The sequence below is a fragment of the Euleptes europaea genome, chromosome 2, assembly GCF_029931775.1.
Source record: "Euleptes europaea isolate rEulEur1 chromosome 2, rEulEur1.hap1, whole genome shotgun sequence".
NCBI classification, from domain to species: domain Eukaryota; kingdom Metazoa; phylum Chordata; class Lepidosauria; order Squamata; family Sphaerodactylidae; genus Euleptes; species Euleptes europaea.
In genome coordinates, this window is record NC_079313.1 from 2714330 (window position 1) to 2741475 (window position 27146).

The window sequence follows — 27146 nt, forward strand, 5'->3', positions numbered from 1 at the left end:
TTAATCACCCCACTTCTCCCCTACACTTCGACTTCCCGTGTGCGTCTGACTCCACCTCCTGCAATAGCCATTTTGTGGCTAACTCCGCCTCCTGCGGCTGTTATTTTGGGGCTGCGCCCACTGCCCTGTGTCCGAATTTCAAAGGTGCCTGCAGGCTTGGGGAACCCAGCTGTACATCAGTGCTAAATATTATTATTGCGATGAGACTTTGACACGGCGCGGGCCTTTTCACAGTATGAGGTACCAGCCGGGACAGGACCGCCCCTCCCCGCGCTCCAAACCCCCTCCCAAAAAACAGCCCCATTTACCGCCTTGACGGCCTGCTCTGTCAGGGGCTTCTCTGCCTCCACCGAGTCGATGGTGATGGTGTTGGACGCCTCCATCTGCAGCTGCTGCCGAAAGCGCGCCCGCAGCTCTTCCGCCGTGAAATCCAGCTTGGGGTAAGAGACGGGCTTCGCCTGTGACAAGACCAAAAGGGGCAATCATAAAACTGGAAAGGAAAATGCTTAGTTATAATGCTACTATGAAGAAGTATATAGTAGAATCTGGGAGTGTGTGTCAAGTGCCATCATGTCGCTTCCGACTCTTTGGAGGACGTTGATTCATAGGGTCCTGTTTTTGACAGTCTTGCTCAGATCTTGCAAACTGAGGGCCGTGGCTTCCTTTACAGAGTCCATCCATCTCTTGTTGGGTCTTCCTCTTTTCCTGCTGCCCTCAACTTTTCCTAGCATGATGGTCTTTTCCAGCAACTCTTGTCTTCTCATAATGTGACCAAAGTACAACAGCCTCAGTTTAGTCATTTTAGCTTCTAGGGTCAGTTAAGGCTTGATTTCATCTATAACCCACTGATTTGTTTTTTTGTCAGTCCAGGGTCTTCGTAACCCTCTCCTCCAACACCACATTTCAAAGGAGTCTACTTTCTTCCTATCAGCTTTCTTCATTGTCCAGCTTTCACATCCATACATAGGCACAGGGAATACGATGGCATGAATTAACTTAATCTTGATGGCCAGTGGCACATCCTTACACTTCAGAATCTTTTCTAGAATCTAGAGAATATATATAAGTTTGTCTTAGCAGTTAGAATAATTTAATAATGATTAGTGTTCCCATGCAAGTATAAAGTATCTATATTTTGAAAGGGAAATATTGACTAAAAAGGAGCTAAAATCTATTTTAGTGTATTTTAGATCTTGTATCTGTATTGTGCTGCTTGTGATGTTTGTAAGAGCAGGAGTGCAGCAGAACCTTAAAGACTAACAAAATTTCTGGCAGGGTGTGAGCCTTTGTGAGTCACAGCTCACTTCTACAGATACCACGATGCTTGTGTTTGTGATGCACGGCATATGTACTGTTTGTGTATATCTAGTTATACCTGTTTGTATGTTTATGCTTAAATGAAAGAAAAATATTTTTAGAAGAAGATGATGATGAAGAAGAGTTGGTTTTTATTGGCTGACTTTCTCTACCACTTAAGGGAGAATCAAACCGGGTTATAATCACCTTACCTTCCCCTCCCCACCACAGACACCCTGTGAGGGAGGTGGGGCTGAGAGAGCTCTAAGAGAGCTGTGACTAGCCCAAATTCACCCAGCTGGCTTTGTGTGTAGGAGCGGGGGAACAAATCCAGTTCACCAGATTAGCCTCCGCTGCTCATGTGGAGGAGAGGGGAATCAAACCCGGTTCTCCAGATCAGAGTCCACCGCTCCAAACCACCGCTCTTAACCACTGGCTCTTCATGTAGCTTCATGTGTTCATGTGAAAAGCTGCCTGACATCCACTGGACTACCATGCTCAATCCCTCCAGGTCACAGGACTTCCAGAGCAGAGCAATCAGCAAGGAATGGACTCCCAGGAGGGTAGAAAACTTCGAAGGCCTTGAAGGGAAACAAGGCTTTCTTGCTGCTCACGAAAGGGGAAAAATCAGAATGCCGTTTCTACAGCCGATATATTTAGACAGAGACACCCCTCCCCAAGAGCTTCGTTCTAGGAGCTGAAGGCAGAACCAAACCACCCTTAAATTGTGGGCACCCCAATTTAAGAAGGACGTAGACAAGCTGGAACGTGTCCAGAGGAGGGCAACAAAGATGGCGAGGGGTCTGGAGACACCTCCGGCCCTATGAGGAAAGGCTGAAGGAGCTGGGAATGATTCGCCTAAAGAGGAGAAGACTGAGAGGGGATATGAGAACCATCTTCAAGTACTTGAAGGGCTGTCATAGAGAGGAGGGTGCTGAGATGTTCTCTGTTGCCTCAGGTCGGACCAGAACCAACGGGCTGAAATTAAATCAAAAGAGTTTCCGTCTAGACATTAGGGAGAATTTTCTAACAGAGCGTTTTCTCAGCGGAACAGGCTTACTCAGGAGGTGGCGAGCTCTCCTTCTCTGGAGGTTTTTAAGAAGAGGTTAGATGGCCATCTGTCAGCAATGCTGATTCCATGGGAGGGAGGGCACCTTGGCCATCTCCTGGGCGTGGAGTAGGGGTCACTGGGTGTGTGTGTGTGAGGGAGGTAGTTGTGAATTTCCTGCATTGTGCAGGGGGGTGGACTAGATGACCCTGGAGGTCCCTTCCAACTCTATGATTCTATTCTACCTTTGTGTAGAAGTCCCGGAAAAGGGGAACCGTACAGATCTCGGCTTGGCGGTCAGGCGGCAGCGGCTGGAAGTCCGGCTTGACCTTCCGGATGGCCTTCAGCGCCATCTTTGCTTCGTCCTCCTCAAGCTGGGAGTCTCTCAGGAGGTCCTCCAGTTGGAGGCCGTCTTGCTCAAGCTGCTGAAGGCACCTGTAGGAGGAGGAGAAGCAAAGGATGTCACTCGCAGCCGACACTCCCAGCACACGGGCTCTCAAGAATGCTGGAAAGCAACATCACAGAAGCCAAACATGGTGTAGCGGTGGACTCTATTCTGGATAACCGGGTTCAATTCCCTGCTCCTCCACATGAGCAGCGAACTCTAAATGGATACGGGAGGGAATCTCTCATTGCAGTGGGGCTGCCATCAAAAAGGCCCTCACTTGGGTACCCATCCAATGAGCTTCTTTGATGGGGGGGACAGTCAGGAGGGCCTCTAATCTTAATTCCTGAGTAGGAACATACGGAAGAAGACGGTCCTTCAGATACCCTGGTCACAAGCCACATAGGGATGTAAAGGCCAAAACCAACACCTTTAATTGAGCTCGTAAACAGATCGGTAGCCAGCGTTGGGTGTGTGTTAAGTGCCGTCAAGTCGCTTCCGACTCATGGTGACCCTATGAATGAAAGTCGTCCAAAATGTCCTATCTTTGACAGCCAATGTTACGTGCGGTAAAATTGGGGTCATATGCTCCTGGCAGCTGGTCCCAGTGGAATCAACCCAGAAAATCTGTCAAGACTTTCAAGAGAGCCAGCATGGTGTAGTGGGTAAGAGCAGTGGTTTGGAGCAGTGGATTCTGATCTGGAGAACCGGGTTCGATTCCCCACTCCTCCACATGAGTGGCGGAGGCTAATCCGGTGAACTGGGCTGGTTTCCCCGTTCCTCCACAAGAAGCCAGCTGGGTGACCTTGGGCTAGTCATAGCTCTCTCAGCCCGACCTACCTCCCAGGGTGTCTGTTGTAGGGAGGGGAAGGGAAGGTGATTGTAAGCCGGTATGATTCTTTCTTAAGTGGTAGAGAAAGTCGGCACAGAAAAACAAACTCCTTCTTCTTCTTCTTGACCAACAAAGGGCAAGCGAGTACAGAGAGAAGCGCCTCACCTGGCAATGACTTGCGGGCGGACGTCAGATCGGCCCATGCACTCCAGCGCAGCGACGTAAGACTCCACACTGGGCTTCATCCCGGCCTCCTCCAGCTGGTGGAAGAGCTGGCCCAGCTGGTTCAGAGCACCCTAAGCAGAGGCAAGAAAAGCTTTGGTCTCCGACACCGGCCGCTCAGCGCTCCGCGCCGTGAGATACGCAGCCAGCCAAAGGAAGCCCAAACACACTGCGAACAGTTCTGCCACCGCAGCACTTAAAGGTGTCCACAAAACTTCCTCTCCCACTCAGCTTTCGACACCCACCCCCCGGCCTGTGAGATTGCCAGTTTTTAAATCGGCTCCTGCAGCTATCCTCTTAAATAAAACAGCTGGCCCGCCCTTCGTAATAACAGCACACTGCGACATCCCCCCAAAAGTCTCTCCCTTTCCAAATTGCAGAGCTTTTCAGTATTCTACACCTCAACCTTCTCGCGAACGTGATGTGGTGGTTAAGAGCGGTGGTTTGGAGCGGGGGACTCTGATCTGGAGAACCGGGTTTGATTCCCCCACTCCTCCACATGAGCGGCGGAGGCTAATCTGGCGAACCGAGTTGGTTTCCCCGCTCCTACACACGAAGCCAGCTGGGTGACTTTGGGCTAGTCACAGCTTTCTCAGCCCCACCTATCTCACAGGGTGTCTGTTGTGGGAGGGAAAGGGAAGCTGATTGTAAGCCGGTTTGAGTCTCCCTTAAGTGGTAGAGAAAGTCAGCATTTAAAACCCAGCTCTTCTTCTTCTTCCAACACTGCTCCAAGAGCAGCTGGAATGTGCGTGAGAGTTCCAAGGCATCGCAGCAGGAAGGCAGGGGCCTGAACAAGGCATTTTAATTGCAACAAGGAAGGACGAGACGGCATCTGCCGGGTTGGGGAATTCTGATCCCCATCACTGTTCAGTGTGTGTGTTGTGTGGCCCAGCCTCTGAAGCGATCTCCTATCGTTGGTGTCCTTGGCAGCGACTTTTACATAAAGGAATAATTCAACAGGCCTGCAAAGGCATCGGCACCTAATAAAGTTCATTTTGCTCACCAGGAAGAAGAGGAAGAGGAGGATGATGATGAAGAAGAGTTGTTTTATATGCTGACTTTCTGTACCACTTCCCTTCTTCTCCCCTGAACAGACAACTTGTGAGGTAGGTGGGGCTGAGAGAGCTCGGAGAGAGCTGTGACTGGCCCAAGGTAACCCAGCTGGCTTCATGTGGAGGAGAGGGGAAACCAAACCAGTTCTCCAGATTAGCGTCCGCCGCTCCTGTGGAGGAGTGGGGAATCAAACCCCCACTCCTCCACAGACTCTAACCTGGAGAGCTGGGTTCGATTCCCCGCCCCTCCACATGAGCAGAGGGCTCTAATCTGGAGAACTGGGTTTGATTCCCCACTGCTACACATGAGCGGTGGATTCTAATCTGGAGAGCTGGGTTCAATTCCCCACTCCTTCACATGAGCGGCAGACTCTAATCTGGAGAACCGGATTTGTTTCCCCACTGCACATGAACCCTGCTGGATGACCTTGGGCTAGTTCCCTCCGAACTCTCTCAGCCTCACCTACCTCAAAAAGTGTCTGTTGTGGGGAGAGGAAGGGCAGGTGACTGTAAGCTGGTTTGAGTCTCCTTAAAGGTAGAGAAAATCGGGGTATAAAAACTAATTCTACTTCTTGGGCATTCCTCTCTCTCTCAGCCTAGCTTTCCTGACAGCTAAAAAGCTACCTTAACAGGGGACACAAACAAGCAAGCAATACCTTCTTGGCGTATCCCTGCATGAGCCGATTGTACATATGCACGTCCAGCAGCTTCCTCCTGGCGTGGGACCGGTGGTAGAACGTCAGGCACTGCTGCGCCCTCTCCGTCTGGCCGAGAAAGAGGCAGCAGTCCAGGTAGGCCAAGATACTGAGCCGGACGTTCCCGTGCCGGCTTCCTTCTTCCTCTTCCAGGGGCAGCTTCTCCTTGGCACATTCCCAGTTCAGAACTGGCTTCTCCAGCCCTTCAGGGGCACCCCATCTGCCTTCCAAAGGATCCGCACCGAGTCCGCCCTGCGTGTCGTCCACCTTGGGGACATTACGGCAGCCTTTGGTTTCCTTGGGGGCTGGAAACTTGACCGGACTGCTGGGCTTTTTTTTAGCGCAAGATTTCGGGGGGCTCTCCTCCCCTGGGGCAACGTTGCCCCCTATGCTAGTAGGTTTCGTCCTGGGGCCAACGGACAACAGCTTGGCCTCGAGCCTCAAGAGCCGCTTGTGTGTGATGGACTTCTCTTTGTTCAGCTTCTCCATCCACCGGCTGGAGTGGGAAGCGCTCCTGTCCTCGTGCTTCGGAGCGGGCTCCTTCCGAGTTGGCGTGGCCGCTTTCCACGGCGCGGGTTGAGAAAAGCTGCTCTTCCTCAACGGGGCCCGCGGAGCCTTGGGGGCCACCACCTCAGAGACACTGTCGGCCTGCAGCTGTTTCACTCTGGCCTCCAGCACTGCAGAATTAAGAGAGAGGCCGTGAGAGGGTGGGGGACAGAATGACACTCCTGAGCGCTATAGCAGGGGCGTCAAACATACGGCCCCCTGACCGGATCCAGTCCCTTGAGAGCTCTTATCCAGCCCACAAACTAGCTGAGGCAGTCACCTCCCCCAGTCCTGATCTGGGCAGGGGAGACCACTGCAGGCTCACGAGCCAAAACAGCCACTACCCCCCCCCCAGTCCCAATCTGGGCTGGCAAACCCACTGCAGGCTTGCCAACTGAGGCAGCCCCCACCCCCACTCCTGAACTGGGCTAGCGAGGCATGGCTCAACCCGGGCTGACCACAACACATTGTTAAATTGTGGAACTCCCTGCCCCAGGATGTGGTGATGGCTGCCAACTTGGAATGATTGAAGAGGGGCGTGGGCATGTTCATGGAGGAGAGGGCTATCCATGGCTCCTAGTCAAAATGGATACTAGTCACGATGCATGCCTATTGTCTCCAGGATCAGAGGAGCATAACTACTATATTAGGTGCATTGGAACACAGGCAGAACAGTGCTGCTGCAATCGTCTTGTTTGTGGGCTTCCTAGAGGCATCTGGTTGGCCCCTGTGAGAACAGATTGCTGGACTTGATGGGCCTGATCCAGCAGGGCTTTCCTTATGTTCTTATGGAGGACAGGGCTATCCACGGCTACTAGTCAAAGTGGATACTAGTTTTATGCATACCTATTCTCTCCAGAATCAGAGAAGCAGGCCTATTATCTTAGGTGCCGTGGAACGCAGGCAGGATAAATGCTGCTGCAGTCATGTTGTTTGTGGGCTTCCTAGAGGCACCTGGTTGGCCACTGAACGGACTGCTGGACTTGGTCTGATTCAGCAGGGCTGTTCTTATGTTCATGCCATGGAAGTTTGCTGGGTGACCTTGGGCCAGTCACACATTCTAAGCCTAACCTACCTCACAGGATTGTTGTGATGATAAAATGGAGAAGAGGAGAAAGCTGTATTCCGCTTCGGGTCCCCATTGGGGAGAACAGTGGGGTACGAGTGAATTAAATAAATACATGTTAATTAATTGAGAAACCTCATAGGCAGGATATTGTCGAAGGCTTGCTATTCTTGAGCACATGACACCCGCAGCCCCCATTATTTTCATTAGTGTCAAGAACCCTTTCTTTCTGACTCACCTTCCAAAAGTTCAGCCTTCTCCCATGCCCATCGTTTCCTGGCTTCTTCCTTCGCCCTGGCCGAGGAATAACTCCGCACCACAACCCACAAGCTATCTGCAACACAACAGGAACCAAAAGCAGCAGGTGAGCAGAATCCAGAAAAGGGGCAAAGACCCCACCCACACAAATGACAGCCCAGGCGTTCCCTTAGGTGGAGGAGTGGGGAATAGAGCCCGGCTCTCCAGATTAGAGTCCGCCTCTCAGGTGGAGGAGTGGGGAATTGAGCCTGGTCACCCAGATTAGAGCCCGCCGCTCATGCGGAGGAGTGGGGAATCGAACCCGGCTCTCCAGATTAGAGTCCACCACTCTTAACCACTGCACCACGCTGGCATTATTATTTTAGGGCTGTGAAATGCAGCCCCCCTTCCCACTTTAAGAAGGAAAAGTTGGGGTTGCCAACTCCAGATGGGGAAATTCCTGGAGATTTGGGGGGGGGGTGGAGCCTGGAAAGGGAGGATATTAATGCCAGAGTCCCCCCCCCCTCCCCAAAGCAACCATTTTTTCCTCCAAGGTTGCTGATCCCTGGAGCCCCAGTTGCAATTGCAGATCTCCAGGCCCCACCTGGAGGTTGGGAACCCTAGGAAACCTGCAGCCCCCTCCCCCTTGGAGGCCCCCCCCAGCCTACCTGTCCCCCGCAGCAGCGCCCCCTGCAGCTTCAGCAGGGACATCCCCGGCCCCTCTAGGACCCCCTCACGCGCCCTCTCGCCTCCTCCGGCACCCACATTGCATGCCTCCTCCCCAGTGCGCGCGCGCGCCCCTCTCCGACCACGCCCCCTTTCTCCCAGGAGAGGCCCAGGGTGCACCGCGGGCCGCGCACGCGCACGGCCCCGGCCCCCCCCCGGGAGACGTCACGGGCCTGCCGCGGTCGGGCGCCCTCTGCTGGCCGGCGGTGAGAGTGCAGAGCGGTGTTGCGAGGAAGGCATTAAGGAACCCGGCGCGCGTGTAGCGGATTCCCACGTGCAGATGGAGGGAAGAGGGGAACGGGGCTGGGATAGCACTTTTTTTCGGGTGCACGTGCGGAGGCAAAAAAGCAAAACAAAAAAGGGGGTGCAGGTTAGGGGGAGGGACTATGGCGAGGATTGCCAGATCTTTTTTGTTTTAATTTTTTTTTATTTTCTTGATTTAAAATATCAACATATAAAACAATATCCAATGTTAAAGAGTAATAATAATACTAAAGAATCAAATAATAGTACTAAATTAACGACCAATTGACTTCCCCCTCTCCCTCTTCTAAATAAAAATAAATTGTATAAACTTTTGCTAACGGAACTAATCCCAATACTATTTTAATTAAAAAAGAGGATTGCCAGATCTGGGTTGGGAAATACCTGGAAATTTTGGGGGCTGAGCCTGAGGAGGGCGGGGCTTGGGGAGGGGAGGGACTTCAACGCCATAGAGTCCAATGGCCAAAGCTGCCATTTTCTGCAGGGGAACTGATCTCTATCGGCTGGAGATCACTTGTCATAGCGGGAGGTCTTCAGCCACCACCTGGGGGTTTGCAGCCCTAGCTATGGGTCAGTGGCAGAGCCTCTGCTTGGCATGCAGAAGGTCTCAGGTTCAATCCCCAGCATCTCCAGTTAAAGGGACCAGGCAAGGAGGTGATGGGAAAGCCTGAGGCCCTGGACAGCCGCTGCCAACCTCCAGGTACCAATTTAAACAAATAAAGGCATCACTATGCTTGTACCTAAGTAGGTTTGGAAATCAGCACAGTCAAGGTACAAAATTGCAAAATTATTATTAGTGATTAGGACAAATTACAACAAGTGCTATACAACAATTACTTATCCTACTACTATAATACATAAAAATCACTTAATGTCAACCATTCAGGCGTACCATTATTCTTTGTGTTATAGGTGCAAGTATGCATTTTTTCTTTATATTATGGTTGAAAAAGTCCAATTCAAGTAGGACATCCAATGATTGGTATAATCCAAAAAGAATGAGCTGGGGGACGGCCGTTTCAAGATGTTTTCTTCAGCCCCATGTTCAATCAAATCCAACTGTAAAATCCAAAACCTGGTAATTTGTCATTAATCCAGTACTCTTTCAAATCAGGTTCATCGTTCCTCAAGGGATACAATTCAGTGTGATCATCAGCTACATTCTAAACCTACGTTTATAATCATGGCCGCTTCAGCCATTGGACTCTATGGCATTGAAGTCCCAACCCTCCCCAAACTCCGCCCTCCTCAGACTCTGCCCCAAAATCCTCCCGCTGGTGGCGAAGAGGGACCTGGCAACCCTACACTGCTGGTCTGAGTAGACAATACTGACCTTGATGGACCAAGGGGGGGGTCTGGTTCAGTATAAGGCAACTTCATGTGTTCATGTGATAATCATGCAGGACAGATTAAAACACGTGTGCATTTGCCCAAGTGCAAGGAGTAGGGTTGCCAGCTCCGGGTTGGGAAATACCTGGAGATTTTGGGGGTGGAGCCTGAGGAAGGTGGGGTTTGGGGAGGGACCTCAGCAGGGTATAATGCCATAGACCCCATCCTCCAAAGCAGTAATTTTCTCCAGGGGAACAGATCTTGGTCATCTGGAGCTCAACTGCAATAGCATGAGATCTCCAGCGCCACCTGGAAGTTGGCAACCCCAGCAGGGAGCCAAACCTTCCCCCCACGGTAGCACAAGAGGAAAACCCGTCCGAGCGCCTTCAGGGACTGTTGGCCACAGGGGCACTGCGCTTCAAGAGCAGGAGGAAGGCTGGCACGGGCTCGCTGGCACATGCGAACGGGTGGCCGGGTCCCGCTTTCCCCCTCCCGGGTCAGCCTCACCCGGGTCTTCTCCTCCCCACCCCTGTCCCATCCCCTGACTTTTCCCTCTTCTCTAAATGCTTTCTCCAGCCACCCTTCCACGTTGCTCAGTTGTCAACAAGTGCAAAATACGCTCTTATAAATGGCACCGCTGAAGATGGGGAGGAGGTGTATTTTATTGTCGTATTTTCTCAGGAGGTAAGTGGTTGCGGTGTTGTTAGTCTGTGTTGCTGTTAGTCACACTAGAAGTTCCTGGGGGCGAGACTGGGATGCAGCGGTGAGCTCATGCATTGCAAATCCGTCTCTGAAGTCAGAGAGAGGCCTGAGGCTAGAAGTGGTTTCATTACAATATCAAAATACAATGCAACAAAAAAAAAATCTTCTGTGACATCCTAAGGTTTCCAGCTCTAGGTTGGGACATAGCTGAAGATTGGGGGTGGTGTTTGGGGGACCTCAGCAGGTAACAATGCCACACCCTCCATAGTAGCCATTAGTGGTTCCCAACCTTTTTTTGACCAGGGACCACTAGGACTTTTTTGTTCGGTGCAGGGACCCCAAGGTTCAAAATAAAAATTCCAGGAATTTGAAAATAAACTTTAATCATAACTGTTAGTTAAACATTAAACTTAGAATTATAGTTGAATATATCTATTTTATAATAGAGAACTTTTAATTGAAAATATTAATTTATTATGGGTTAACTTTGTTTCGTGGACCTTAATTTAGTTCTCGTGGTCCATGGACCCCTGGTTGGGAACCAGGTCCATGGGGTCCATGGACCCCTGGTTGGGAACCAGTGCTCTAGGGGAACTGATCTCTGTGGTCTGGAAATCGGCTGTAATTCCTGCTCTCCAGGCCCCACTAGGAGGTTGGCAACCCTACTAGCTTTGGCACATAGCCCCTTTAAAAAAAAAAAAAACATAAGAAAGGCCCTGCTGGATCCGACCGAGGCCCATCAAGTCCAGCAGTCTGTTCACACAGCGGCCAGCCAGGTGCCTCTAGGAAGCCCCCAAACAAGAGGACTGCAGCAGCACCGTCCTGCCTGTGTTCCACCGCACCCAAAATAATAGGCATGCTCCTCTGATCCTGGAGAGAATAGGTATGTATCATAAGAATATAAGGAAAGTCCTGCTGGATCAGACCAAGGTCCATCAAGTCCAGCAGTCTGTTCACACAGTGGCCAACCAGGTGCCTCTAGGAAGCCCACAAGCAAGACGACTGCAGCAGCATTGTCCTGCCTGTGCTCCAAAGCACCTCATATAACAGGCTGCTCCTCTGATCCTGGAGAGAGTAGTTATGCACCATGACTATTATCTGTACTAATAGCCATGAATAGCTATTATATTTTTATATTATATTTTTATATTATATTTTTAATGTGCACTCCTAAAGGAACATTTCTGCCCTTCCAGAATTCAAGTCTTCTGCATCAGTGCTATCAGATCCCCAGTTTGGAGTATTTTCTAACTTGATGTGACTCAAAGCAACCGAGCATGTGTGTGCTGTATTCGGTGCGCGTATCACAGTTGCCTACCGCTGTGCAGTTCCAATTTTTTCCCTTTTTTAAAATAAAACCGTGGTCAGAGAGAGGGAGAGAGAGAGAGAGAGATGCTTGTAACTCACAGGCACCGTCCCAGGTCTCTGCCCTTTCAACTCTGGCACAGAGGAGAGACGGCAGCAGCGGGCAATGCTTCCTGTTGACAAGCCGGGCTTTTGACGAGTCAGCTGTCAATGCGCCGGCACAATTTCGCAATTGCCTGTTTGCATCTAGGCTGGTTCCTCTCCCGCCCAGGAACGGTTAGGAACAATGAGGGCAGGGGACGATAAATAAAACGGCGAGGAATCCCAGGGAGCGCAATCCCTGCGGTGGAAACTGGGAGGCGCTTGGAGAAGCAGGAGGGTTCCCAAAAAATCAGCTGTAACCATGAAGGGAATGGAGCATCTTCCTGGCTAGGAAAAGCTGTCCTGTGCTTTAGGGCCCGTGGGTCACCTGGGAGCTTGCTGGCATTGCTTGCCAAAAAGTCAAATCAGTGGGTTCCCAATTATTTTCACTCTTCTGGAAAATAGAAACAGAAAGAAAGAAAGAAAGAAAGAAAGAAAGAAAGAAAGGAAGGAAGGAAGGAAGGAAGGAAGGAAGGAAGGAAGGAAGGAAGGAAGGAAGGAAGGCAGTGGTGAAACCCAAGGATAAGTTTGCAACACCGGTCGAGGGGTGGGGGGACCAGACGGGTTCAACGAGCCAGGGGTGGTGATGACACTAGATTCCAGGAAGGTGACTGGCAACGAGGAAGCCCAAAATAGACAATGAAATAACTATCTCGATTGTTGCCACATAGCTGATGCTTGTAAAGAAATGTATTTTTCCCCATCAGACGGCAGAGGCACTCCCAGCTGCCTGCTATGCAGTTCACTATGTTTGTTCCAAAAATTAGAGTTGCCACTAGAATAGGGTTGCCAAGCCCCTCCTGGCAGGTGATGGGGGGGGGTACAGTTGCCAGATCCAGGTTGGGAAACTCCTGGAGATTTGGGGATGGAGCCTGGGGAAGAAGACGAAGAGTTGGTTTTTATACCCTGATTTTCTCGGCCTTTGAGGAGTCTCAAACCGGCTTACGATCGCCTTCCCTTCCTCTCCCCACAACAGACACTATATGAGGTAGGTGGGGCTGGGAGAGTTCGGAGATAACTCTGACTAGCCCAAGGTCACCCAGCAGGCTAAATGTAAGAGTAGGGAACCTAACCCGGTTCTCCAGATTAGAGTCTGCCACTCGTGTGGAGGAGTGGGGAATCGAACCCGGCTCTCCAGATTCACCTGTGAAGCTGAACTCCCTTAACTCGGCACGAGAAGAGGGAGGTGTGCGGCGCATGCTCTGTGCTCTTGCCCGATAAGGCATGAAGCTCAGCCCAGGCTTTCCAGCACCACATCTGGCTGAGAGAGTCAGGGTTCAAGTCTCCAAACCACCATCACGAGGCGACCTCTGCCCAGGCTCTCTCCACCTAGCCTACCTCATAGGGTCGTTGTGAAAATATAATGAGGCAGGGAACACCACGCTGACCTGAGCTCACATGTGAACACACGAAGCTGCCTTCTACTGAATCAGACCCTTGGTCCATCCAAGTCAGTATTGCCAACTCAGACCGGCAGCAGCTCTCCAGGGTCTCAGGTAGAGGTCTTTCCCATCACCTACCTGCCTAGTCCCTTGAACTGGAGATGCTGGGGATTGAACCTGGGACCTTCTGCATGCCAAGCAGAGGCTCTGCCACTGAGCCAGGGCCCCTCCCCGAATTTGTTTCCACCCAGGATCGAACCGGGGACCTTTCATGTGTGAGGCGAATGTGATCGCTAAAGGGCTAGACAGAGCTGCTGAGCCCATGCTATAGACAGAGAGTGAAAAAACACAAGACCAAACTGAGATTAAAAAATTCACTAATTATCTAGAGAGCAAAACTCCTAAAGCCACAAAGAGTTGTTTTTCATCAAGCAATTTATAGGCGGTCATTAAAGGCCAAACTAGTGAGATCCGCTTGTAGTTCTAAAGAGAGCCGGGGGCTGGTTTTATAAAACAATTGGGGACCCACTCCCCACTTTAGACATGAACAAACAGGTCCACCCACCCCTTTTTCATGGATATATCTAGGTTGGCCTTGAGAGAATCAACAGTGGGGAGTCTGTAGGGTTGCCAGGCTCCAGGTGGGGCCTGGAGATCTCTTGTAATCTCAACTGATCTCCAGACTAAGATCAGTTCCCTTGGAGAAATGGCCACTTGGGCACTAGGGCATCCCATCCCGGCAAAGGTCCCTTCCCTCCCCAAACCCTCCCCAGGCTCCACCCCCAAATCTCCAGGAATTTCCCAATCTGGAGTTGGGGACCCTAAGAGTACAGCATTACTAAATATTACTGAAACTGCCCTATGAGGAGCATAGGGTAGAGAAAGTCGGCATATAAAAACCAACTCTTCTTCTTCTTCTTCTTCTTCCCACCAATTAATGGGGCATCAAGAAGAGCATCTGTTCAGAAGGGTGAGCTGAGGATACAACACTGAGGAAACCAACTCACACTGGATGAATGACATCATCCAAACTCCTGATTCACACACGGTGTGGAATATATCTCAGAGCTACAATCCAACAACTACTTCCTTGGAATAATCTCCGCTGAATCTGGGACTAACTTCCTGAATAAATATGCATCCAACGCGTCTGCACTCATTGGATATGTGTGTTTTTGGGGTGCTCCCGATATGTTTGTGTACAGAGGGGTCCTGTTGTACTAGGGATGCCAGCCTCCAGGTGGGACCTGGGGAGCCCCTGGAATCACACCTCATCTCCAGACTACCGAGATCAGTTCCCCTGGAGAAAATGGCTGCTTTGGAGGCATTTTACCCCACTGAGGTTCCTGACCTCCCCAGGGTCCCTCATAAGAACATAAGAGCATAAGAAAGGCCCTGCTGGATCAGACCAAGGTCCGTCAAGTCCAGCAGTCTGTTCTCACAGTGGTCAACCAGGTGCCTCTAGGAAGCCCACAAACAAGGCGACTGCAGCAGCACTTATCCTGCCTGTGCTCCAAAGCACCTAACATAATAGGCATGTTCCTCTGATCCTGGAGAGAATAGGTGTGCATCATGACTAGTATCCATTTTGACCAGTAGCCATGGATAGCCCTCTCCACCATGAACATGCCCACTCCCCTCTTCAAGCCTTCCAAGTTGGCAGCCATCACCACCTCCTAGGGCGGGGAGTTCCACAATTTAACTATGCTGAAATCTCCAGGAGCTGCCCGACCTGGAGATGGCAACCCTACCCCTCATCTAGGGTTGCCAGGTCCCTCTTTGCCACCGGCGGGACGTTTTTTGGGATGGAGCCTGAGGAGGGCGGGGTTTGGGGAGGGAAGGAACTTCAACACCATAGAGTCCAATGGGGCCATTTTCTCCAGGGGAACTGATCTCTATCGGCTGGAGATGAGTTGTGGCAGCAGGAGATCTCCAGCTAGTACCTGGAGGTTGGCAACCCTACCCCCACCCCTGCCAGGGAGGACCCGGCAACCCCATTTTAGGGCTGTTTCCTTGCTCCGAATTAACGCTTTTGGAAAACAGATCTCAAACTAAGCCGCAGCAAATCGCAAGGCTCTTCTTAAGTGTCTCAATCCGTTTTTAGCGCCAGACTCCGGCCATCCAGAGCGGGCAGGCTTCCCTCCGCTTTGACGTGTGCCAAAACAGCCCTGCCGCAGGGATGCTTCGGGAGCGTCTATAAAAAGAGCAGGACTGCAGCATTTTTTCAGAGTGTTTCTCCGCCCCATAAGCAGGGAGGAGGAATGTTTGCAAACACCGCAGGGGAGAGGCTCCCCCCCCCCACTGCCGTGGCACGCTGGCATCTTCCTGGGAGCAGCCAGGTTCAAAGTTGCCTAAAAATGGCCGAGCGGACCGGAAGGGCCACATTCCTGGCATCGGAGAGTGCCACGGCAGGAAGAATTTTGCACCGCTTCTCTCTTAGGAAAGTGGGCCCCAAACATGGTGCTGGGTGTTCAAAGGCTTCTGTGACCCCTCCTCCTCCTCCTCCTTCTTCAGAGGAGGGAGCCCATTGTGCTTCTGCATGATGCCCTGCCCACATCTCCCAATTCTCCTGAAGCCAGGTAATCGATCCCACTTCTCTCTGTCCCGTCTAGGGCTGCCAACCTCCAGGTACTCACTTATATTCACAGCCGCGTAAGACAACAAAACAAGCTGGTCAAGCTATGTAACAAGTGCTATATTCTTTGTGCAATGACAAAACATAAATAAACACTTATTAATATATACAGTTATATTCTCTAAACATATCACTGTATATATTAATAAGTGTTTATTTATGTTTTGTCATTGCACATAGAATTTTATGTTTTGTCATCGCACATAGAATATAGCACTTGTTACATAGCTTGACCAGCTTGTGTTGTTGTCTTACGCGGCTGTGAATATAAGAGTGTAACTAACATTACAGCAGCCTGACTATTTGTTTTCCTATAACCTCCAGGTCCTAGCTGGAGATCTCCCGCGATTACAACTGATCTCCAGTCGATTGAGATCCGCTCCCCTTGGGAAAATGGCCACTTTGGCCATTGGACTCTATGGCGTTGAAGACCCTCCCCAAACCCCACCCTCCTCAGGCTCTGCCCCAAAAAGCTCCCGCCGGTGGCGAAGAGGGACTTGGCAACCCTAGTCCCGTCTACACTGAGCAAGCCAATCACCTCGCAGTAACAAATCCGCACAATTACCCTCCCTCCAAGGAGGGTGCCTGTCGCATCTCTGCAGACTCCCGGTGCTCACAGCCGCACCTTATACAGTCTAAGCTTGTATTCGGATTTTGCATGCCTGGTGAATGGGCATGCCCAAATTCTCCCGCTTTCCTTCCTCTCCTGGTAAACGCTTCAGGACTTGGGAAGGAGTTTGCTCTGATGTTTGAAAACAAAGGTGTTTTTTCCCCCCTTTGGTCCTGATTTATAACCACAGTTTGTGCAGAATAATTCTCCGGCGAAAAGTATGTACCAAGGAGTCAATCCCAGTGCACGCAGCCAGGGTTCACATTGGAATAAACAAGCCCAGGATTAGGCAAAGCGTTGCCAAATCCTTCCCCACGCACACATTCATTCTTAAGAACTGAAACATCTGATTGCTCAAATAAACAGATTTATGAATAAGGGAGGAATGACCCTTTGGCCCCGCCTTTAGAAATGTGCACCTGGCCGGGAAGTCGGCTTAACCAATCCCTCTCCTTGTGGGCAGGAGGAGGGGAAAAAATTAGCTGTATATAGCCCCATCTCAATGGCACAGGTTCGCGGGAAGCTGGCGTGGCGCTCTCCAGCACAGCGAGTTAGACTGGCAGGATTCCTTTCGGCGCTGGTTCCTTCTCACCCGAAAAGGAGGTGCCAGGATTCAGGGCAGCCTTGCCGGCAGAGTGTCTGAGGCTGCCAATGGTCTTGCTTTTGCCGTGCCAGGCCGTGCCGCTTACCCACGACCGGAGACCCCTTCGTTGCCGCTGACGGGAAGGCTTCCCACCATGGGAGCATCGGCGGCACGTCCATCCCTTTCTGCGGGCAGCACGGCACCAGGGGACATAAGCTGCCGATTTTAGGAAGGGCACACAATTGCCGGGCGGCTCTTTGAAACACATGGTTGCCACCGACCGGCTAGAAGCTGGATGACGGGTTTGGCGTTGCGGCCTGGACTGCTATGGGTCGGCGAGAGCCGCTCTGGCGCTTGGGTGTTTGGCTCCCTTTCGTGCTCTTTCTACTGGGTGGGCCGGCTCAGGGGCACCGAGGCCCAGGCGTGCCAGCGGACGGCCACCGTTTGAGGGCGGTGGGGAACAGGCACGCCCGGAGCTACCACCACCTGGAGGGGGACATCCGCTGGAGGCGGCTCTATTCGTCCACCCATTTCTTCCTGCACATTGACAGCAACGGCAAAGTTGAGGGGACCCGTTGGAAGAAGTGTCCGTACAGTAAGTAGCACTGGGGTTTGACATTTTGCCCCAGAAATCGCAGCAGTTGCTCATGCGGAAATAAAGTTTCTGGGCTTCATTGTCACCAGGCTAAGGCTGAAAAGGTATCAAGGTAACAATAAGCGACTGAGAGCTTGGAGAGGGGCCCGTGGCTCATTAGTAGAGCCTCTGCTTGGCATGCAGAAGGTCCCAGGTTCAATCCTCGGCATCTCCAGTTAAAGGGACCAGGCAAGTAGGTGATGTGGAAGACCTCTGCCTGAGACCCTGGAGAGCCGCTGCCGGTCTGAGTAGACAATACTGACTGTGATGGACCAAGGGCCTGATTCAGTATAAGGCAGCTTCATGTGTTCATCTTGGGGAGGTGCCGTGGCTCAGTGGTGGGGCATCTGCTTGGCATTTAGAAGGTCCCAGGTTCAATCCCGGCATCTCCAGTTGAAGGGACCAGGCAGGTAGGTGATGTGAAAGACCTCTGCCTGAGACGCTGGAGAACCGCTGCCAGTCTGAGTAGACAATACTGACTTTGATGGACGGATTCAGTATAAGGCAGCTTCATGTGTTCAATGTTTTCACCAGGACTAACAGCATTAATCAATTAACGTGGTAGATTAATCAACAGCTCGTTGGTTGATTAATTTGCATAGGACCGCTTTTGACCAATGACGGGTCTGTTCAGAGTTATGGAAGCTAGTTGTGGCGGATTACCGAGAGTAAAGAAATGCATTTCTGCACATGCTCAGAGGCGCTCTTTTTCGAGGATGGCTTTTCGCGTTTCAGAGCTCAGCATCCATAACGGATTCTGAAGCTGAACCCTGTAATAACCCCGGTTTCTGTCGAGCAGAGCATCCGGGCTCCACAGCAACGCTCGCACTCCACTTTGACGGTCCGTTTTATGCCTTTAGACTCCTAGCTTCCTCTAAAATCATAGCCCTTATGGGTTCCAAAACTAAAGCTGAAAAAGGTATCTTTAAAATAAATAAAAAAAAGGAAAAGGAAATCCCAGGTAAAAAGAAATCTAAAGTTAGTTTCCCCCTTCATCTTTCTCAGGCACACTAAACTTTTCTAACCCAGATTTTATGCAGTGTTTTAATCACTTGTCCGTGCCAGCCCCCTGGCAGTACAGCCAGACAGGTTTTTGCTACTTCTGGGGCAGGGCAGGAGGCCAGCAGGTGATTTTGTCCCTGCTTATTCTAAACAAAGAGTTGGTAGGGTCAACGGTAGGGTTGCCAGCTCCGGGCTGGGAAATACCTGGAGATTTTGGGGGTGGAGCCTGAGGAGGGCGGGGTTTGGGGAGGGGAGGGACTTCAATTGGGTATAATGCCATAGCGCCCGCCTTCCAAAGTGGCCATTTTCTCCAGGTGAAGTGATCTGTGTCACCTGGAGATCAGTTGTAATAATGGGAGATCTCCAGCCACCACCTGGAGGTTGGAAACCCCAGCCAGCAAAAAGGGGGGAGGCTGGGGATGCCATCTCTGGGTTGTGAAATTCCTGGAGATTTAGAGGGTGGAACCTGGGGAAGGTGGGGTTTGGGGAAGCTCAATGGGGACGGGCTGCCCTTGAGTCCACCCTCTGAAGCCACCATTGTCTCCATTTCTGTAGTCTGGAGATCAACTGTAATTCCGGGAGATCTCCAGGCCCCACCTGGAGGTTGGCAACCCTAGGGGGACCAGGGGGACACGATTCTGAGGCCTGTCAAAAGTCAGGCTCTGAGAATGAGCTGGCAAGGACTGGGTTCCGCTTTCACCTCACTCACAACATGTTCTCTCTGACTCACTCCTCTTTGTAAAAGGGTTGATGAATAGGGTTGCCAACCTCCAGGTCCCAGCTGGAGATCTCCTGCTATAACAACTGATCTCCAGCTGATAGAGATCAGTTCCCTGGGAGAAAAGGACCGCTTTGGCCATTGGACTATGGCGTTGAAGTCCCTCCTCTCCCCAAACCCCGCTCTCCTCCGCCCCAAGAACCTCCCGCCGGTGGCAGAGAGGGACCTGGCAACCCTAGTGATGAACACTGGCCTACCTTACAGGGTTGTTCCTAATGCTTGCTCAGTGAGGCTTTAGATCTTAATGAGAGCGTGAGTCAGGGTAGATTCTGCAGAAGAGATGGTTCAAATCTCATCTGCGTCACCAGTTCTTAGAACTATAAAGGCTGGGGAGGGAAAAGACAGAGACAGCACCATAAAAGCTGCTATGAAATAGTAGCTCTCTTGCAATGAACGAAACACTTTTTACGACAGGATTAAGTCACTCAAAAAGTGCACTGTACAGTATTGTTGGTCCTTTGGGGAGTTTACGAGTAGGGTTGCCGACCTCCAGGTGGTAGCTGGAGATCTCCCGCTATTACAACTGGTCTCCAGGCGACAGAGATCGGTTCCCCTGGAGAAAACGACTGCTTTGGAAGGTGGACTGTGTATAGGGTTGCCAGGTCCCTCTTTGCCACCAGCGGGAGGTTTTTGGGATGGAGCCTGAGGAGGGTGGGGTTCGGGGAGGGGACGGACTTCAATGCCATAGAGTCCAATGGCCAAGGCGGCCATTTTCTCCAGGGGAACTGATCTCTATCGGCTGGAGATCAGTTGTAATAGGAGCTCTCCAGCTAGTACCGGGAGGTTGGCAACCATAACTGTATGGCTTATACCCCACTGCGGTCCTTCTCCTCAAACCCTGCCCTCCTCAGGCTCCACCCCCAAAATCTCCAGGTATTGCCCAACCTGGACCTGGCAACCCTATCTATGGAGACGGTTTCTGTCCAAATAATACACTTCCCTTTGGTTACTACAAAATTGACGTTCTCCATTTTCAACATATTTTCTGTTCCCTCTCAGATACCTAAAAGGCACATGTGCTAAGATAGTGGGTGGTGGTGGAGGAGCAATTTGCAATTCTCTTTCTTAAGTATTGAGTGTGTTTGCAAATTTGCTTGAAGAAGAGTAAGGCATTCTTACTGTTAAAGGTAAGGTAAAGGTCCCCTGTGCAAGCACCGGGTCATCCCTGACCCATGGGGTGACGTCACATCCCCGACGTTTCCTAGGCAGACTTTGTTTGCGGGGTGGTTTGCCAGTGCCTTCCCCAGTCGTCTTCCCTTTACCCCCAGCAAGCTGGGTACTCATTTGACCGACCTCGGAAGGATGGAAGGCTGAGTTGACCTTGTGCCCGCTACCTGAAACCGACTTCCGTTGGGATCGAACTCAGGTCGTGAGCGGAGCTTGGACTGCAGTATTGCAGCTGACCACTCTGCGCCACGGGGCTCCTAATTCTTACTGTTAGATCTCATTAAAATCCCTAATTGAACACAATGGGCAGCCGTGTTACTCTGTCTGTAGCGGCAGAAAAGAGCAAGAGTCCAGAAGCACCTTAAAGACGTTCCCAAATCTCTGGCAGGGTGTGAGCTTTTGTGAGCCACGGCTCACTTCTTCGGATACAGCTAGAATGTGAGTCCATCTATCCTTAAGTAGAGACGAGTGAATTAGACAACCATGGCAATGTAAATGTCAACAGCAAGTAAATGACATTAGCAGGTGTGATTGGATTAGGTGTGATACGCAGAGGGATAGTGGGCGTGGAGAAATAATGAGACAGGAATCCCAGCTCTCTATTCAATCCAGGAGAACGCATTGTCTTGCGTGTCTGCATTTGGTGAGAAAGATGATGTCTGTCTGTACCTGTGAAAGTTTCTTTACAAGGCTGATGGATTTCCATTCTGTACGGCTAAAAGCGGTGCCTTTCATGGAGACAGATCACGATAGGTCGCCGTGTTAGTCTGTCACTAGCAGTGGAAAAGAGCAAGAGTCCAGTAGCACCTGAAAGACTAACAAAATTTCTGGTAGGGTATGAGTTTTCATCACAGCTCACTTCTTCAGGTAAAGCTAGCTGTGTCTGAAGACGTGAGCTGTGGATCACAAAAGCTCACACCCTGCCAGAAATTTTGCTAGTCTTTCAGGTGCTACCGGACTCTTGCTCACAAAAGTTAGCTGTATCCGAAGAAGTGAGCTGTGGCTCACGAAAGCTCACACCCTGCCAGAAATTTTGTGAGTCTTTAAGGTGCTACTGGGACTCTCTTTTCTGTCCCTAATTGAAGTTATACATTTGATGTTATCTGAGCAGTACGATCAGCTCAGTTTGGTAAGTAGATATTATATTTAACTTTTCTCCCAAATTTCAACCCCCCCCCTCCCAGAAACCCAATAAAAATGGTTTGTTTTCCCAGGGCTTAATAATTTCTAGGTATTTGCATCTCTAGCTACTCTTGCTGACCTTCAAGGGTTGTTTTCTAAGATGACTATAGAAGAAACATGGTAAGATAAAATTATGCATGGCATACGGGAAGCAGATAGAGAAATATCTCTGTTATAACAACAGAATTCAGGGTCACCTCATTAAACTGATCAGCGACAAATTAAGAAGAAAGTTATTCCTTCACAGCTTACGCAAATGGATATGTGGAGCTTATAGCCACAAGATACAGGGTGGACACAGGTTTAGAGAGCTTTACGAGGAAATGAGACAGTTTGTAAGACAGAGGCTATTGGCTAAAAGGAACCTCCATGTTCAGAGGCAGTATACCTTTGAATATCAGTTGCTGGTGAGAGCCATCACTTCATGACCTCTTGTAAGTTCCCCAGAGCCTGGCCACCCTAGGAAACAGGAGGCTGGACTTGTGATCTGATCCTGAAAAGCTCTCGTGAGGTCCTTTGTGTATGATAGATCATATTTTTACTGTTGGATTTAGTAGCTCAGGTAGGGTTGCCAGCTCCGGGCTGGGAAATACCTGGATATTTTTTGGGGTGGAGCCTGAGGAGGGCGGGGTTTGGGGAGTGGAGGGACTTTAACGGGGTATAATGCAATAGAATCCACCTTCCAAAGTGGCCATTTTCTCCAGGTGAACTGATCTCTGTCGGCTGGAGATCAGTTGGAATCCCAGGAGATCTCCAGCCACCACCTGGAGGCTGACAACCCTAAACTCAGGTTACAAGAAGATGCCAATTAATTTAGCTATAAGCCAAGCAGGCCCACATTTCCATCAGGCAAGCAAGGGGCATTCAGCAGAATTTTAGTTTGCTTTTTTATTTAAAGAGTAAAAGTCCAAGACTGTGAAAACCTAATTTAATGTGTGCTTGGTTATGGCATTTCAGAAGCCTGAGGAGGGAAACAATAAGACTTCTGGGGAAACGTGCCTTCGTTGCCTCACCTCCTAGCTAGCAAAGGCAAAACACACATGCTTAATTTAAATAACTTATACATGAGTCAGAGTTTGCTTGTTTGAGAATAAATGGAGCCTCCATTCAAAGAGGCAGTATATCTGTCTGTACTGGATGCTTGGGATAACACACATGAACACATGAAACTGCCTTATACTGAATCAGACCCTTGTTCCACCAAAGTCAGTATTGTCTACTCAGACCGGCAGCAGCTCTCCAGGGTCTCAGGCAGGGGTCTTTTCCATCACCTACTTGCCTAGTCCCTTTAACTGGAGATGCCGGGGATTGAACCTGGGACCTTCTGCATGCCAAGCAGAGGCTCTACCACTGAGCCATGGCCCCTTCCCTTTCTGACATGATCATACACCTTTGCTGGGAAGAGGTGGGGTGGTGGTGGTGGAAGGTGGGGAGTTAGGGTTGCCAGGTCCCTCTTCGCCACGGGTGGGAGGTTTTTGGTGCAGAGCCTGGGGAGGGGAAGGACTTTAGCAGAGAGCCAGCATGGTGTAGTGGTTAAGAACGGTGGACTCTGGTCTGGAGAACCAGGTTCGATTCCCCCACTCCTCCACATGAGCGGCGGAGGCTAATCTGGTGAACAGGGTTGGATTCCCCACTCCTACATACGAAGACAGCTGGGTGGCCTTGGGCAAGTCACACACTCTCAGCCTCATCGACCTCACAGGTGTCTTTTGTGGGGAAGGGAAGGTGGTTGTAAGCCAGTTTGAATCTCCCTTAAGTGGTAGAGAAAGTTGGCTCTCCTCCTCCTCCTCCTCCTCCTCCTCCTCCATAGATTCCACCCTTGAAGCACCCATTTTCTCCAGGGAGAACATATCTCTACTGCCTGTAATATCTCACGACGGGTAACCATGCTGGCAGTAGAAAAGAGGAAGAGTCCTAGTAGCACCTTAAAGACGATCAAAATTTCTGGCAGGGTGTGAGTTTTCGTGAGCCACAGCTCACTTCTCCAGATACAGCTATCTGTGAGTCCGTCTATCCTTAAGTAGAAACAAGTGAATTAGACACACAACGGCAATGTAAATATAATTACAACTAATAATAAAGCTCAAGACAATGCATTCTCCTGGGCTTAATAGAGATCTGGGATTCCTGTCTCATTACCAACGCTGACTGAGCAAGAGAGTTTTGGCAACTAGGCAGCCAACAGTTCGTTGGCTGGGAAACTGTGCCAGATGTGTATGTGTGTGTACTATATGTGTATAGTTGGTGTGGGTTAAGAGAAGGAGGTGCTTTGCGGAGCACTTTGACACTGCGAATGAAAGAGCACTTATTTATGCGTGCTGCCTCTGCTGTTTTCACTTGCTGCTGGGGTGACCAACGATTCTCACAAACGCCATCATAATGGGGTGACGCAAGCGAGGTTAACCGATCCGGAGGGGTCCTCGCACAAAGCTTCCATCAAGGAGCAATGTGAATCTCTTTTAGCCTTCCATGTAGTTTCGAGTGGTCACCTACTTGCCTGGTCCCTTTAACTGGAGGGGCCACTGGGGCTTGAATTGGGTTGCCAACCTCCAGGTACTAGTAGATCCAACAAAAAGGCACCACTGTGCCTGTACCGTGTGGTACATATATACATGCTTTGTAGATATGTATATATTTAGTAGGATGGTACATTCAGCATATATTTGTTGTTATGCACAATTTTGTATTTGCAATTGTCTACTCTGTTATAGTCACCAATAAGATTTTTGCTATTTTGTACCCCTTTTTCCTGTGCTGATTTCCAAACCTCCAGGTACTGGCTGGAGATCTCCCGCTATTACAACTGATCTCCAGCTGATAGCGATCAGTTTCCCTGGAGAAAATGGCCGTTTTGGCAACTGGACTCTATGTCTGTTGCTGGGAGGGGAAGGGAAGGTGATTATAAACCAGTTTGAGACTCCCTTAAGTAGTAGAGAAAGTCGGCACAAAAAAAAAAACCACTCTCATTCATCTTTTTCTAGCCTGGGCAAGGGCTTGGCATATAAATCAGATCTGTGTGATTACATATTGTTCTGATTTATACCCTGCCTTTCCAATGTCAAAATTGGCTAAAGGCGTTTGGGAAGGATATTCCAGCGTGGGTATATTATTCAACGCCTCCCCTCCCTCCTCCAGGCATTGTGGAGATCCGCTCCGTGCACGTGGGGGTGGTCGCGATCCGAGCCGTTCACAGCGGCTTCTACTTGGCCATGAACAGAAAGGGGAAAATCTACGGAACGGTAACTTTATTCCTTTCATATGGGCTGGGGCGGGTAGAGTTGAGAGCCAGCATGGTGTAGTGGTTAGGAGCGGTGGTTTGGAGCAGTGGACGCTGATCTGGAGAACCAGGTTTGATTCCCCCACTCCTCCATGTGAGCGGTGGACGCTAATCTGGTGAACTGGATTTGTTTCCCCACTCCTACATATGAAGCCAACTGGGTGACCTTGGGCTAGTCACACTCAGCCCCACCTACCTCACAGGGTGTCTGTTGTGGGGAGGGGAAGGGAAGGTGATTGTAAGACGGTTTGATTCTTTCTTAAGTGGTAGAGAAAGTCGGCATATAAAAACGAACTCTTCTTCTTCCTCTAACTTTTCTTCTTATAACTCTTCTTGTTCTTTTTCCTTAGAAAGTGTACAGCCCCAACTGCAAATTCAAGGAGCGCATTGAAGAGAACGGCTTCAACACGTACGCCTCCCTGCGCTGGCAGCACGAAGGCCGGCAAATGTTCCTCTCGCTCAACGGCCAAGGCGTCCCCCGGCTGGGCACGAAAACCTACCGGCAGCACCTCTCCACGCACTTCCTGCCGATGCTGGTCACCTAATGCGACTTGCTTCCCCCACACTGGACTATTTTATTACATGCATATTTAATTTATTTCTATTTATTATTTTTGTAAAAAAAAAATGTATATATATATATATATATGAAGGACAAAAAGTGTGTTAAGAGGAAAAGGAATAAAGCCATTCCTAAAACAGTGTTGCCCTGCGTTGGCATACCTGCTTCCCTTCTCGGAGGTGGGTTGTGCCACCTTCATTTTCCCATCGCTGGGCTGAATCGCTGGGCTGAATCGGGATTGCCCGGTTATGTGATGGTGTCAGCAGCCAGTATTTTGACCGTGGAATTCCTTTTCCTTGGGGACAAGCCAAAGTCTTAGCCGGAGCATTTTCCAGGACCGGAGGAAGGAAATTCCGTCGGGTTTCGGTGGCTTGGGTTTATGGTGCAATGAAGGTTCGTTCTGAAAGGACTTGAACATTTCCAATGGTTACCTTGCTCAAAACAATATATAAAAACCCGACTCCCTGCCTCCTGTCATTCTGTGCGTCGCATGGAGAACTGGAATCCAAGTTCCCCTGGAGAAAATGGCTGCTTTGGCAATTGGACTCTATGACATTGAAGTCCCTCCCCTCCCCAAACCCCGCCCTCCTCAGGCTCCGCCCCAAAAACCTCCCGCCGGTGGCAAAGAGGGACCTGGCAACCCTAATCCAACAGCACAATGTCCAGGGATACGTGGATTCAGCTATAATGGGAAGAATTCTGCATGGTCAATAATACACAGCAGTCTCCAGTTGTAGTCAGGCCGGGCCCTCCATGTGGGGCAGTTTGGTTGGTGCCCCGCATAGCACAGAAGAGTCGTGGTCCCTATTCCTTGAGTTGGTGGTAGGGTTGCCAACCTCCAGGTGGTACTGGAAATCACAAGCACTTATGGCAAAAAAATTTACTGACAAAAATTATGCTGTTACAGAGATCTATTAAAGATACAAGGTGCACATACATTAGTCTTTTACTGTGTACAAAATACAATTGATGCAATAACATGCAATACATGTGTGAAGTCCGTATGGAGATGCATCATATCGTCCATAAGACTCTAGGTCTTTAAAGGTGCATAAGACTCTAGGTCCTTTAAGCTGCGTAGGTGAAAGCCAAAATAGGTCTCCGGTAAATGTCCCATTTCGCAAACCGCTTTTTCGTCATTGGCAGTCCCCAGAAGCTAGTCAATCAGAACATGTGTTCCAAATCACAGGCACATAGCCCTCCTGTAAACCTGGATGGCCAGGCTTCTGGGGACTGCCAATGACGAAAAAGTGGTTTTCAAAATAGGACATTTACCGGAGACCTATTTTGGCTTTCACCTACGCACCTTTAAGGACCTAGAGTCTTATGGACGATTTGATGCATCTCCATACGGACTTCACACATGTATTGCATGTTGTTGCATCAATTGTATTTTGCACACAGTAAAAGACTAATGTATGTGCACATTGTATCTTTAATAGATCTCTGTAACAGCATAATTTTTGTCTGTAAATTTTTTTGCCATAA

The 27146-nt window shown here is 50.1% G+C and overlaps 2 protein-coding genes across 2 annotated transcripts in view; one reads left to right on the forward strand and one right to left on the reverse strand.

Moving 5' to 3' along the window:
- Positions 1 to 8090, reverse strand: part of POLRMT (RNA polymerase mitochondrial) — a 41476-nt gene extending 33386 nt beyond the window's left edge. Inside the window, exons 1-6 of the mRNA XM_056844373.1 lie at positions 8048 to 8090; positions 7381 to 7476; positions 5492 to 6207; positions 3727 to 3857; positions 2590 to 2779; positions 309 to 458 (exon numbers count right to left, since the gene is read on the reverse strand). Of these exons, the coding sequence (XP_056700351.1) occupies positions 309 to 458; positions 2590 to 2779; positions 3727 to 3857; positions 5492 to 6207; positions 7381 to 7476; positions 8048 to 8090 (1326 nt within the window). The remainder of the gene's footprint in view (positions 1 to 308; positions 459 to 2589; positions 2780 to 3726; positions 3858 to 5491; positions 6208 to 7380; positions 7477 to 8047) is intronic.
- Positions 8091 to 8149: 59 nt separating this feature from the next.
- FGF22 (fibroblast growth factor 22) lies at positions 8150 to 25641 on the forward strand. The gene is made up of 5 exons (XM_056867621.1): positions 8150 to 8311; positions 10275 to 10382; positions 17345 to 17651; positions 24955 to 25058; positions 25447 to 25641. Exons 1-5 carry the CDS (start codon positions 8150 to 8152, stop codon positions 25639 to 25641), a joined length of 876 nt encoding a protein of 291 aa, XP_056723599.1.
- Positions 25642 to 27146: the final 1505 nt, after the last annotated feature.